Raw genomic sequence first — 15,206 nt, 5'->3', positions numbered from 1 at the left:
TTACAGGAAAGAAAAGTGGGGGAGCCGGAGTCCTGTCAATGGGCTGAGCGCGCCATTAAAACTGGCGTCACTACAAAGGTTAGCAGATCTAGCTGTCAATACAGCGAGAGTCGAGTGGAGTCCAGCGAGGGGGGTGGGGCGGGCGAGCTTTACCGAGAAAGAGATACTTTGATATTTTGGAATGTTAGAAGGGTGAATGTGAAAAATTGGAGGTTGGGGATCTAATTACCCAGCCATAATTGGGGGCTAGGGAATAACTTGCCGTCCTCTCAACTCACCGCAGATCAATTATGTTAAGAACATCTGTAAGTAGACCGTAATGAGGTCCATTAGAGCAACATGTACAGGCTGCTCCAACAGTGCTTGTCAGCTCCTTGGATGAGCTGAAGGGAGCCGCTAACTAGGGACCTAGTGAGGTGTTTAAATACTGGAGCAGCCGAGCTGGCCCACTCAGGTCTGGCGTGTAGTTGAGCAAGGAGGCAACGGTGCCAAGAACCGAGAGAGAGGGAGAGGGAGGGGAGAGAGGAAGGAGTCGCAGGTGATCTCGTCTCGTGCAGCTCGCAGCCAAGGGAGCACGCGCGCTCATCGGAAAGGCGCCTGGTTTTTAATGCTACAACTTTGCCTTGTACGGTGGTTCTTTTTGGGGTTTGCTCGTCTTTATTGAAATTGAACACATGACGGACCGAGGGCGAATGTAGGTTCCAGGCGGAACACAGCACCAAGAGCATCCCAGAAGAGGCGAGAACTTTAAGGCATCTACGTTTGCATATTTTGCAGAATCCTTCTTTTGAAAAAGGTGAGACGTTATTACTTGTATTGAATCGTCTGGGGGTAGTTGAAGAACTTGGGGGAGAGGTGGGTGGCGATGTTATTTTTGGGAAGGATTTGTGACAGGAGAATTCTAGGAGAGGGGGCAAATGCTACTGCCACGTGTAAAACATGTCGAGATCCTGGATGGCTGGCCACTCGGGCCCTTTGGTGACAGTTTTTGACCGTGGTGGCCCGCGTTTCCGGGAGAACTGTAATTAAGATGCCTGCGTGCGGGGACCAATCTTTAGGGTGCATGAGAGAACATCGCTTTTGAATTGTACGGAAAAGTATAGTCGCCAGAACGGGGGTTGGGGTTGCCTGTGGCTGGTGGTGTTCTGCGCAAACTGTCAGCAACATATTAAGTCGCACTTCCCTCTTCACTGGCCGGCACTCGGGTCTTCTTGTCGGAAGGCGCAGCTGAGTATTAAGTGGTGCCCGCGAACCGGTCTCCTATACCCCTCCAGCCCCTGAATAATTTATGATTATCAAGGGGGGGGATGGCTCCATCTTTCTCACTCGTGGAACAGATTAGGAGGGGGAACCGATCTTGCTGTAAATTGCATGATTGGGGCGATAGCCTGCTTTCAAATAATTTAATTCATGAAAAAACCTAATTACTGCCAGGTAATAATACCCTGTCAGCTCTAATGCATTTCATCAGTCATAATGAAAAGAGGAGCATTTTATGACCCGTCTAATTATCATTACATTTTAAAGGAGAATGGACAGCGTGGAGCCGAATGTTAAATATTGACTGTCTTATATCCATTGCACACAAGCGGTCTGCCTTATTAATCGCTTACCCCTCCCCACGCCCCTCCAGACTGAAAGCATGTGATTAAAAGGGGTTCGCTGGCTAAATTTGCGGACCTGAGATGCGGAGGGGGCTATCCAAAAAAAAAAGAAGAAATAGAGGATGTTGTCTTCCCAGACTGGTTGTTGACACCAAGAATGTGATTCTTGCCACAGTCCAAATGGAGGACTAATTACTGCGAATGATGTCACCCTAGGCAGAGGGCTAATCCCACCATTTAATTAGTAAAATGATTTAAACAAAGATTTGCATAGATGCACTAATCAGGCGCCATGAATTACAGAGCAGCAGTTGCCAGCGAGGGGTAACCGATGATGGTGTTGGATGGGGGAAAATCTCATCTCCTTGAACATAATTAATTTAATTGTCCTGATTAGCTGTGCCATTTGTTTTGATTTTATTTCTCCCTCTCCCCGGCGCGCGCACATATACACAGGACTGCCCCTCCTTGGTGGAGAGGCGCATTTCTGCTCGACGCAGAGGTGTTGCGCCCCCACGCTGGGTGACTTGACGAGAAAGAGCAGCGATTCCAGAGGAGAGCCCAACTTGCCAGAGAGACCTCGTCTGATGGACACTCCTTCCGCGCAAGGGAGGGCGTCTCGTTGACCTGCTGCTTCTGCCCGAGCCTGTCAGCGCCGGTTGGTCTTGGAGTCGTTCGCAAGGGGGATGCAAAGGGTGGTAGAATCGTCCTTGCCCCGCGTAAACTAAGCGGAGCACAGTGACAGCATAACAAACTGTGGGCGTTTTGGTGGGGAGATACGCGACACGGGTACGTGCATGGCAAACAGGGGGGCGCGTTGACGCTTGCAATACGATTTCATCTTATCTTGACTTCGACATGATGGTAGTGGCCGACCAACTGAATATGGAATTAAAATAAGTGGTTCCCCTGAAGTTTTTGGACGGCCCCGGTTGCAGAGATGGGGCGTGTGTGTGTGTGTGGGCGAGCTCATTCTTGCCACAATGGTGGCCATAGCCACGGGGGGCGTGCATGTTTGACAAACTCTGAAAGTTTGAGAACAATGTGTAATTGTGGAGAGCACCTGGTGCCGGACTCAGACTGATTTGTTCGAGTGTATATATAATTACTAACACATTTGGTGTATAGGTGACTGGGTGGGCAGGAGGACGCCAACACACGTTTTAGGAGGATCGGCTGACTAGCGTGGGTTCGCCTCCCTCTTGAAAGTCTGGAGAACGACGTGATAAACCAGGGCAACATTTCCAGTAGATGATAGCCAGGGATGAGGGGGTTCGAGGGGCGGTGTTTGCGTGAGGAAAGTATGTTACCCCTTCATGGGATTGCTGGGAAAGGGCCACTTGTAGATTGGGCTGCTTCTGGGATGAAAGTAACTTGCTGCCACAGAGCAGCGCACCCACCTATCCCCTCATCAGACCTGGGCATTATTTCAGGAAAGGTAATATGGGGGGGGTTAACTCCGAGAATATTAAAGAAATGGGTGGGTGTACGAGCATACGAACCCATAGGCAGAGACTACATTCCCGGAGGAGGGGGCGTTAAAGGGCCCATTGCAGGGACTGGTTAAGGAGGCGGTGGGGGGAGCAATCGTGAGCGCGAGGTAAACGCGGGGACAGCCGCATGGAGGGGGCGGTGAGGATAAAGGAAGGGGCTGCCCGCGGCAATGGTGTTTCGAGGTCTGCAGGCGAGAGCGGGTGCCCGTCCCTCTGCTCGCGCCGCGCCGCAGCCACTGACTGACCCCTCCTCGGCGCACCATGCCCGGCTGGCGGTGAAGCAGCGAGCGCGCAGATGATAAAGCCCGGCTCCTCGCAGGCTGCTCCGGCCGCCGCCGCCGCCTCCACCCTGGGTAAGTTCCCTCTGGCTGGGCCTCCTGGAGCGGAGGGGGAGGGGGGGTCTGAGTGAGGCGAGCGCGCAACACCTGTAACTCGGCCGCGGCCCACCATTACCCGCCTCTCCTGGAGGACCTCATTAGGCGCCAACTTGAGCCTCGCCGTCGCCGCTTCACACAATGCCTCCGCCTGACCTCTCGCGGGGAGCCCCCGCCACAAAGCCTGCGCAGCCGCCTCCCCGGCGTTGCCTAATTGAGGAGGTAAGTGAGGCAGGAGGACCTGCGCGGCCCTAATGAGGCAGAGCTCGGCCTGCCCCGGGCGCCGCTCTACAGCGGCCTCCTTTTGTTTCTAAATGAAGAGTAGAGCCCGCTCTGGTGAGAAGGGGGCACTTTGAAATCCTAGCGAGGCTTCATTATTTTTATGATGAGACACGGAATATGATGCTGGCATTTGCAAGATGCTGATCCATGGGGTTTGTGGGGGGCAGGGGAGACCAAGCAGAAGAAGTTAACTGGGACCTGGAGGCGTCCAGAAATATTCCAGCAGTTTAGAAAGGCCCGCAGTCTTGTCTCGCTCGCGACCGCGCGAATTTAAATAGCGCGTCGCCTGTTTGAGGAAACGCGCCGTGTTAACTGGCAGAAATGGACTGGCCTTGGATTCAGTACACCCACCCAAGTCATTATGGGTGCGGAAGGAGTGAACGCCATCTAACCAGCGGTGAATGCTCCGTTTCCACCCTCCCCTCCATACTGGGTCGGACGGTCCCCCTGCAAGCCTCGCTCTGAGGCGCACTGGCCTTGAAACTTTGTACACGGTAACAACAGCGGCATTTAGCCAATCCGCCTCCCTGATTATGGCGAGTTTCATCGCAGGCAATCCTGTGTGCGCTTACTGTAGTTTTGACGTTTTAAATGAATTCTGGCATCCATCCACACACAGGTGGTATAGATGCCTTTTCACAACAACCTCGGTTTTCAAACCTAGTTAGAAATCGCTGCCAACAAGCAGCCCAGTGCTTATTTTAAAATGCACCACTTTGTCTCCACCCTGGCATTGGGCACTATCTGCCCTGATATAAAATCCAAGTCCTACTCGTGCCCCCCTTTTTGTTTCCTATTGAGCATGATGTGGTGTGCTAAGGCTGCATGTGACAGTTTAATCAAATCCATTTGTTAGCAGCCATCTGAAAGAGACCACTGGGATTATAGGATTACAGGCGAGTTAGGGAAGCATGTGGCTTTGTCATTTCGCCATAATTTGCACACTGCTGCTGCCACATGCGCGGGTCTGTGCGTGTGTGTGTGTGTGTGTGTGCGCGCGCGTGTGTGTGTGGGGACCGGGGGGTGACACGCTGCTGCGCTCAGCTCGGCTCAGGCTGTCAGTCTGAACAATAGCCAGGCTCGGTGTGTCTGCATACAGCTGTTCATCGCCCCACTCGACCGACACAACGGGTGCAGCCTCCCGCGACTCCACTTCGCCTCGAGCCGCCAGCTGGGAGCATTCCCCGCGGACTGAAGCAGGAACGCGCCCCCATTTAGCAACCAGGCGCCATCCGAGAAGCCGGGGACCCTCCGCTCGCGTTCTCCTGCCCAGGCATCTTTCCTAGCAAGCGGCCGGGCCATCGCTGGACCATTCTTTTTTTGTGTTGCTGCCAGGCACCCGGCCGGGGTCGATTGAACCTTGCCCCCACCCCCACTTCTCCGACCCATTGATCCCACCGAGCCTCCAGATCCGATTGCAACCCGGCCTTTTCTGGACCCATCCCATCTCGGCTTAGTGCGGCGTTGCTGCCTAGTCTCCGGGAATCTCTCGCTATCCGGGGACCCTCCTGTCGTGTCTCACCGGCCGAGCTACCCCGGGAATCCCAGCCACCCCCAGACCAACCCATGCAGCAAAACGAGAAAAGTTTTGGTGAGTCTTCGCGCTAATGTAGCCGCTCTTCCAAGTGACACCAGTCTCGTGCATGTTGTTAGGGGCGCTAGGTCGGTGCTTGTGTCGATTCCCGACGTGTGTTGCCTTTGCCGTCAACCCTTCTCTCCCGAGAGGACTGCAACGATGTCTGGCAACGCTTTGGAACCCTGATGTTTTAACTAGTTGTTTTCGCTGGCTGTAATTTGCAACAAACGCGCTCGGTTCTTGTCATGTCTTGAGGGCGAGGCAGAGCAGGTTGGTGTGTTGCTCTCCGTGTTTATGTATTTTTATATATATATATATATATATATATATATATATATTTTTTTTTTATGCATGTGAGCTGCATCAGAATTGAACTCAGTCTTGCAAATCTCTTGTTGGCCTTTGCCAAGCACTAGCACTTTGCTGCCATGGTAACTGTAATTAAACTGATAAGAGTGGAGAAATGTCAGTATCTCCCAGCCTTGCAGCTGCGCGGGAGAAACGGGGAAGCAAATTGGTTCCCAGCTCGTGCTCTATAAAGGGGGGGTGTCTTTTTTTAAGAAGCAATTTTCAGCCTCTGAGGCCTAAGCACCCCCATTTGCACGCGCGTCCCCGAGGAGGGCGGCAGCAGCCTGCAGGGGTGTCGTGGGCCATTGAGCTGCGAGAAATGAGCTTTTAGGCCCAGTGCAGGTTTAAAAGTGTGTGAGGGGGGGTGCCTTTGTTTGCTCCCCCTCGGCAAATCAATGAGCATGTTGGCCGCATTTTCCTCTTTCAGCCTGCAATAGTGGGAGCCTTAGCCCGAGACGTGCCCCTCTGCCCACCCACCCCCTTTTTGTTTTCAAACTACGTCTATTGTCTTTCCCACCCTTAGTCTGGTACAATTTCGCAACTCGTGGGGAAGTTTTGCCATTGTAGCGTCCCGGGGGTGATTACAAAACCCCGCGCGGCAAGGGCCGGTCGTTGTGTGGCAGTGTATATTTATGCTGGCAGTTCTGCAGTTGCGGTTACTTTGTGTTGTGTTAACTATTGAAGCCGAGGCTGCTCGGATGAATGGCGCAGAACAAGAGCGCATAATGGAGGCAATCGAGCGTTAGGCCGGCGCACAATGCGATCCAGGCAATTAAAAGCTCACCAGAGTTGAAATGCAATGGCTCTTCCTATTTCCGCGCAGCACGCCGTGCCGGCTATTATGTGTGCTGTTTTTAATTATGATTTCTCCCAAACTGTCACATCACTTGGAAGAGAGGCGGGTTTGTGGCAGGAATGAGTTTCTTCTGTTCACCGTTCTCCTTTCCGTTTCAACGGTGGCGTTTGTGTATATGGTGAGGCACTGGAGTATATTTTCAGAGTGATTATTGGGAACCCGATCTCCTGGCTAGGAGCATTCTACTTTGTCCTAACAGTCTCCATTGCTGTTGTACTTGTGCGTCGCAATCATACGAAGAGCCCGTCTTCTCACGTTTGTTTCACCGAAGGCACTTAAATAAATAACTCTACGTTCTATGGCTATCTAGTAAAATCGAGTATGCATCACTGTCCGTGCGTGGTGTGTGTGTCTGTGTGCTTAGTCTTGAAGAAGTGTCCGCCCCATAGCACAATATGCACACCCCAGCCCTGCCTTCCAATGCACATTGTCCCCCACCTCTCTGTGCCTACCTTGCTTCCCAGCACAGCTTGTGTGCCTGCATATCTCCAGCAAAGCACTATAGACCCATGCTCTCCCATGAGTGTGTGTCTTCCCTACTCTCCCCTTCACCACCTGCCTTGCTCTCTCACCCTAGCCGTTATCTGCCGGTGTACCTTGCTCCCCCACCACACCGCTGAGTGTGTCTTGCTTCACTCATCCCACCGCCACCCTCTCCCAAGCCTAGCACCGCATGGTTCATGCCACCACACCACCGAGTGCATTGCAAGGTACATTCCCGCCTGGGAAATTTGTGAGAATCCGTACAGATGCTGCCCATCCCGTGTTTGGTTGTTCCCAGGAATACCTCAGATCATTGCGCACAACCATGCCTCTTCTTGGTCACTGTCAGCTGCCTTGATTGTAATCGTTTGCCTTCCTTATTTTTGCCCTTTTCCAAGACCACCTTGAACAAAATGAACGCATAAGGCACCCTAGAAACATGCCACCAACTCTTGTGCTCGAATGGCTTGTGTATTTTGTTGGACTCATGCTGATGGCTCTCAATGTTGTTGTGTATTTTAGGTATACAAATGCTATCAGTCCAGCCTGACACCAAGCCGAAAGGTTGTGCTGGCTGCAACCGTAAGATCAAGGACCGGTATCTACTGAAGGCGCTGGACAAATACTGGCATGAGGACTGCCTGAAGTGTGCCTGTTGCGACTGCCGCCTGGGGGAGGTGGGATCCACCCTCTACACCAAAGCCAACCTCATCCTCTGTCGCCGAGATTACCTAAGGTAGGACGCTATGCGTTTGCATCCCGGCAGTGCTTCTGCGGCACTGCTTTTCTAAGGGCTCATAGGAGCGCTGGACGGAAGGGCCAAAATAGCTTTTTCGTGCCCCATACACTTCCTATGATGTAAAGCAGTGTATCCTGAACCTTTAATTGAGCTTGAGGTGTAGTGTTTCATTTCACTGTTGCCTTTTGACATGTCTTTGTTTGTCAAAGTAGGGTAATTTCTGCTTGTGTTGCTATGTATAGTATTCAGGTTGCACTTGGTCTCAATTCATCTAGGATTTAATAGTGATCGGGTTTATTTCAGGGTGCCCCAACCCTGGTTTCACTAATCTTAAACAAAATAAACATCTTGTCAGACGTGTATGTAGGATTTTAGTTTTGTGCCCCAGCACACATTTCAAAAGTCTTTATACATATTTTATTTTCAGAATGTTGCAATAAAACCCCTAATTTCACCACATATGCAGCGGGGCATCTTTAATATTCTATGTAATGTTCTTGGGTGTTCTGTTGGTTGTGCATGTTATACTGTAGTGCACAGCCTATGCCAAGACTTGCAAGTTGCCTGATTGGTATTATGCACATCACTTGGGGTCTGCAAATGAAACCTCAAATGTTGAATTTCTAGCACCTGTGACGGTCTAGAGGGTGAGGGGTAGTTTACTCAGCATCACAGAAACCTAAGCAACGCAAGAAATGCTGCGTGTATTGTGCTTCATGGTATGGTGGAAATTCTCAATTTATATCCAGTACCCACAATAGTACATACTATTATACAACTGAGTGAAAATTACTTTACAGCATCGTTCTTGTCATCTCAAAACAAATGGCATGCGTCACTTAAATCTCACATGGAGCCAGTAAAAAGTTGGACGCTCCATTTCTTGTTATTGAGCTTCAACTTGTATGAAGGTGCGTTCCAACCATAGTTGATTCCCCCTGCCCATCGCTCTCTCCGACACCTTACTGCATACTATCAATCCATTATGTTCTGAGTGTCTGTGCCTTTTTCTGTGGAGCAAGGGAGGTTGCTACGCGCCTAGTTATCAAGTGTGGATGGGCTATGCGCCTTCGAGCAGCAGACCTATTGCTTACAAACACTCCTATGGAGTGCATTTCAATCTCCTGTCACCTTTCCCTCCAGGTCGATCCTACTGTAGTCTGAGAACCAAGGCCTGGTAGAGCTGAAGTGGGGTTCTGTTTCCGGCATCATAACAAAATATTTGAGGTTGTGGGTATGGGGGAAATGATCTATTACGACATTGTATCGTGTAGAGTTCTGTTTCAAAGAACTTTAATGTTCAGTGAACTAACCAATGCCATCTATTTTCTTTGGAAATGCTTTGCAGTGTTTAATTTGAACTAGTTTTGTATTGACCGGTCACCGGCATCGGTTGGTTTACCTTGATGCCTCTATGGCATAGGTTGGTGGTCTGTCGATAATCTGGTGAATGTCTTTTGAGTTTACTGATGGCGGTTAACTTAACCTTGATACCATTGCATTTCTTATTTTATTTATGATCTTAACTATAACTTGAATGAGACGAGTCAAGTACTTGGGTCGTTGCATGCAAGAATCGTGCACACAAGCGATTGGCCAATCCCAAGAGGAGCACAGTCGGTTTTTCCACTGCCATTTGTTTAGTTGTCCACTAAAGAACATTCAAGGTTTTTGGGTTCTTTTATTTCAAGGGCTTTCAATATAGCAACTTTTGAGACTGATATATCACACGGGCCAGAAGGTGCTATAATATAATGTCTTATTTTCGGAGTTGGGTGTGTTGACAAAGCCTAAATTAAGTCTTCCATGATAAAGTTGTCTTTAAAAAATAAAAGGCAAAGCAATCCAAATGCCAAATCAACAGTGAGGTTACTACATTGTGCGCACCAGGCCTGACTAGTTCACTTTAAAGAAATTAGCAAAACCAAATGACTTGACCATCATCCACATGTCTTTGAATTATATTAGAGGGTCATGACTGTTTCCACCCTCCTGTGCCATAATTGGGATAAGATTTCACCCGTTCTGATGAGAAATTGAGTACTAGGGACCGTCCGCTTGCTTCCTTCTTCATCCTAAGAACCATCATGGTTTCATTTAAAATGGTATTTCTTTGGTCAGTAGAAAAATGATTGCTCTTAGATAAAGATGCAGGTATGTTAAAACTGCCTTGTGCCATCCCTGTTAGAAAGTGAGTAAGAACGTATACGAACCCTCAAACCTACACTCTTTGCCTTGTCCGTTGGCAAATGTCAGAACTAGACATAAGTTGGTGATCTTAATTCAGATCACTACTCTCTCAATTTATTTGACTTTATAAAGCTCTTTTGCCAAAGCACTCTACAAAATTAAACAATCAATTTTCAGCAATCGGTTGAATACGAAGAAGAAAATGTTTCAGGTAAGCAGAGGAAAGTAGTGTGGGAGATCATTCAAAAGTTTTAGAATAAGAGAAGGAGCAGCAATCTGAGGACATGGGGGTTAGGAGCAACTAAGAGATGAAGTGAAATTAGGGTAATGGGATGTTTTTAACATGAACACGTTAAATATATAATGTATTTTATTCATGTGATGTCTCTAGAAACTGGTAACAGTAGGAATAAATGAGACATTTGAGACTATGGAGTCAGATGAGTATGATCTGAATGTGTATTTCTGCTACGTGGGAACGAAGGAATAAGTAGGTGTAGACCAAGCAAAAGATGGGAGCAATATGAGACTATAACCATTGTGAAGATGAAATTAACAGGGACGACCCACAGAAGAAATGAGAGGAAAAAGACAGAAGGGTCGAAAATGACACCAAGATTAAGTGTGTGTGGGGGGTGGGGGGGGGGGGGGAGTAAGCAAGGAGAGAAAAATGCGTGAAGGTGGGTGGACAAACAAGGCTTCTGTTTCGGAAGGAGTGAGCAGAACAGCAATTTATCCTATGTGTGATGGCAAACAGCTATTCATTGAATCTTACGGATGATCAATCCGTTTTATTTTAATAGGTTTTGTTGTTGGTCTTTCCTTTCACTGTACTTATTGTTGTGGGGTGTGTTTTAAGCTACATGTTGACCTATTGCAATGTTGTGATGCTTTTTTGGTGTCTTTGGTTGCTCAAGACATTTTTGATGTCCTAGATTCTGGCCCCCTCCATGGTTTGTGGCCCTTTGGTATCGTCTGTGTCCACTCCCTTTTGAATATAATACTTTACTTGTTGTTGTGCTAATCTCTGACTAGTTTCTGGGCACTGTTGCCAGCGTTGATCTACTTGCTGGCTGCAGTCCACCAATTTTTCAAGTCCATGGAATGTATGGAAATCAATCCCCTTTTTTTTTTTTCCTTCTGAAAAGTGCCACTTGCCATCTAACTACCTCCTAGTACCACCATTCATCGGTTCTAGATATTATCATCACAATAAAACAGAGCTGTTCTCTCATGATTACCAATGAAAGACTCATCCATACTTCCAACAACCATATCCATTCCAATGCATCCTAATTGCTTTTCCTCTGCTTTTGGTAATTCTCCCTTTTTCAATTCCCTCCTCCCCAAACCGCTTCTTCCTTTCCACAGACTAACGTCTGGCGACACTCTGGCAGTCTCAATATGCCACAGTTCATACAAGATCAGGTGCTGTATAAATATGGAATAACTATGTGTCCCAAACTTTATCGATTTCGGTGTTTTAAAACTAAATCAGTTGGTGTGTTTTATTGCCGGAATCTTTTAAAGTGGTTGAATTCAGAATGGCAAATCCTAATGGAGAAAAGACTCCATTCTATAAGAAGATCATGGAATTCATAATGGCTCACAGGGCTTAGCCGGAATAGGAAAGGAACACTGAGATCTAATCCATTGGGATGATTAGATGGGGTCCAGTTGGAGGGAATGTGACTGCATCTGTAGCATGCACATGTAATGGTAGGCAGTGGGGCTGGCAGAATGCAGATCTAGCAAGTAATGTATGAAATCTCATAACAAGCGTTTTGTAGTGATGGTGGGTTCCTGTACATTGAAATGAAGTAAAAGAATAAGCTGAAGCGTGGTTGTGTGATGGCCCCCTATGTTTGATCTGGAAGCTCTTGCAGTGTGGAGGCCAGCATTGTTGGGTGGGGTTTTTATTTTGTAACCACTGCAAACCCTAGGCATGCAAATGTTATCTGAGACAGCCCAGCCAACTCTTTGGAGTGCCTGAGCAAAAGATTGGCTGTGTAAAAAGGTAAATGCAGGGACTTTGTATCTTGGACCATCTGTGAACACTGTGCAGTTACTAAATGGATACAATCGCTGTTCATTGACACGGATATTGATGCTATTTTTATGTCCTATGATGCCCTGGCAGAGAAAATAACTTTTATAATTAGTTGTATTTGTGATTGTTTTAAAAAATGTTTTTGTTTTTATTAGGAATTTTGTAATTTGAGGCCAAAAACCTTTCCATATGAAATTGACTTGGTTGCACATCTACCTACAGCAGTGAATGTCTTAAAATAAAATGTCACCGTAGCAATCCATAGCATAGCCATGGTAGCTAGTGACCCCAGACCACAGTCAAGTAGACGGACATCAGTTGGATGGAGGAATGGGGGGTATCGAATCAAAAGTGACACAAGTTAGTCTAACTCACTGAAGTGGAGGGCCGCATCTATTCGTGGGTGTTTCATTTACAGGTGACTGGTCCTCCTGGGGTTCATCATATGACCACTTGAACTTATCCTCCGTGTGTGGCTTTAATTGACCCGTATGTGCAAAGATACAGGTTTCTTTTATGGATCAATGACAGAAAGTCAATCCATTATCACATGCTAGGTTATTGACTGATAAAACGTAATCGATGATATTGTGGCATAGACCCTAACCCGGCTTCGTAGAGCGGCTTTCTTTCCCCTTCTTAATTCAGTGCACGCATATGTTTGACCGGTATTGCTGAAGCTACTAAGAATGTTTGTTTAATAGCTTTTGTGAAAATTAACAATTATTCTAATACCCTTGATACTGCAAATTAAATGCAGGTCTATTCCATGCACTCACTTGTGATATTTCGTTCACTTAAGTCCCTGAGATGCCCCTTTGCATGTTCTTATTTTGGTTTTCAATGATTCATACTTTTTCAAATTTAATGAAGTTATTGTTTATACCCCCCCACCTTCTCGATACACACATTGTCTTACTTTCCTGAGTAAAGGCATTGTTTTGTGCTGGGGATACGAAGCATTCTGTGAATTATCGGCTTGTGTAAGTTGCCCTCCCTGCAAAACACCTATACCTCAACACCTATGCCTTTTTTTTATTATTAATTTCAGACTAAAGAGTCATGTCTTTTTACTCTACTGCACATGGGCACATATCCAGCTCTGATCCCGTTTAAATTTGGATCCGAGGTAGAAAAGAAATTACCCATTGCAATGTCTCCGTTTCTGCAGACCAATTGGATCAAAGGCAACAGTGTCTGAAAGCATGGTGCAAAATTTGCCCTCAACACTAGCCATTGGCTACTGTTGTTTAACTCTTGGCAAGTCAGAAATGTGTATGTATATAAGTGAGGTGGTGAGTTACTTTTTTCATGACTGGCTAGTAACTTGCCCCCCTGCTGCAAGGATTTGCAGCACATGTGTGTAGTGAGACTTCATGTTGAAGGGGCGGCACACCTTTGAAATGGCTCCTTGGTAGGCTTTCGATGCAAAATGTAGTTCCTGGACCATTAACTATGATCAGTGCCAACATATTGTGCCAATAGTTTTTACCCTCTTGATGGGGTCCTCTACTTGTGGGGTGGGGAGTCTAGTCTTCTCTTGCACTCTGTCCGTCTCTTGCGCAGGCTGGTGTCTGAGTTCCTGGAATGGGAGGATTTGGTGACCTACTGTCACTCTCTGGTCCCACAGTAACGCTGCATCTCGGAAGGTCGCTGTTTGCTAAGGTTTTATCTCAACGTGCCCACCTACCCTGTGCGTATGTGCCCAGAAATAGTTCAGTACAAAAGCCACATTTATTGGCTTGGTAACTGCTTGTTTTTCTTAATGTGACCTGCTTCCGTAGAGCTGCCGACGCTGTAGTTGTCGTCTTTCTTTTCCGCACTCGGTGAGGACTCGAGGGGAAAGACTAGTCCTCTGCTCGCTTCACCGCAGACTTCTGCTGTAACCTTGCTCTCGTGGGTGGAGTTATTTCATCCCTCGATGCACTTTGCAAGAGAGTGTCCAGTGCCAGTTGTACTGGTTAGTTTGTTGAGGGATGCCTGTAGCTGCTGCTGAACTTGGTTTCCAAAACGATTCGCATCAAAGTAACTATTTCTATGCCCAGAGCCATTGAGCAATATTGATTACACGATCGCTACCTCGGTTGTCTTCTATATGGCTAACATGAGTGATGGTATCTTGCTACGGATCCGTATTCCAGGGCAAACTTTTAGCATACTGCCTGAAATCGGGAAATGAGAATTTATTATATATATTTTTTTTTTTGTGTTGCGCTTTGCAATCTTGAAATTGCTCTACGTTTCAGACGATCAATACATGTATTGCAGAGACATGCATGCAATCCCAGAGGTTGAAGTCCCAGCTGACTTTTTCCAATGAAATGAATTTGCTGCATCTCTGCATTTTAATGTACTTGCTGGCCTCCGACATACGCACAACCCAAGTTTGAACCTACGTGTGACAGTTAAAACTTAAAATGTTGTCAAATTGAGTCCTATTGGGGGAACTGCCAACTATTATTAGATTGCCAAGAAGCGGGAGAATTCTGACCTGAAGCTGCAAATAAACATGTGATACCGGGGTGAGGGTAAAAGGAATCCCTCATATCAGTGGAAGAAACAGTTTTTTGTTGTTGTTGTGCCTTAACACGTGTTCCATAAGGGCACCGATTGTGGTGAACTTCATTTTCACTCGTACAATCCTTTTCTTTTCACCTATATGGAAATTGTGAGCTCCTGCATAAGTGGGGCAAAGGTCGATGCAAGGATTTCTCTCTTGACACCTTGTTCTGTTCCGCGATTTTGGCTAGATTGAGTCCCAGCTTTCAAAGTAAAATTCCAGATTACACTAGATCTTCAGCGTCTGCTGGAGTTTGCACTGTTCCTAGATGGTATTTTCAGTTTTTTGATGGATAACTCCAGGTGGGGAAATAGTGCATCTTCATCTAATGCCAAGTAGAAGTAATTTCCCCCACTTCATTAAAAGTTGAAGTATTTGTTTTTGTGCAGCATCTTCTCGTTTTACCCCAGGCATGGGACTGATGAGGCTAAAGAGAAAACCACTCTTTTGGTGTTTAAATAAAAGGATGGGGGGGAAATAAGAAATTCTCAAACTAAGTAGAACTAAATGTATGTTTATTGCCAACTAGTAGTACAGAGCCCTTCACTGGTGCAGTGGACATTGCTGGTTCATTGCATCAGTCATTGATGACTTTCGTAGTCGATGCCTGCCTCTGAGATATACCACCCATGCTCACATTTCTGATGCCTA

General features: G+C 47.1%; 1 protein-coding gene across 10 annotated transcripts in view; it reads left to right on the top strand.

The window, feature by feature from the left end:
• The first annotated feature begins 363 nt into the window (after positions 1–363).
• Positions 364–15,206, top strand: part of LMO3 (LIM domain only 3) — a 188,355-nt gene continuing 173,512 nt past the window's right edge. The window contains exons 1-2 of one of the 10 annotated variants that reach the window (XM_069628387.1): positions 364–796; positions 7,539–7,752. In XM_069628387.1, coding sequence (XP_069484488.1) covers positions 7,547–7,752 — 206 coding nt within the window. In that variant the 5' untranslated portion in view covers positions 364–796; positions 7,539–7,546. The other 9 variants (XM_069628386.1, XM_069628389.1, XM_069628390.1 and 6 more) reach the window with 9 other exon arrangements.

The sequence above is a fragment of the Ambystoma mexicanum genome, chromosome 12 (genome assembly GCF_040938575.1).
Source record: "Ambystoma mexicanum isolate Mex_15411 chromosome 12, UKY_AmexF1_1, whole genome shotgun sequence".
In the NCBI taxonomy this organism is placed as follows: Eukaryota; Metazoa; Chordata; class Amphibia; order Caudata; family Ambystomatidae; genus Ambystoma; species Ambystoma mexicanum.
Note: the sequence above shows the minus strand (reverse complement) of the source record. Positions and strands in the feature narration are given on the sequence as shown.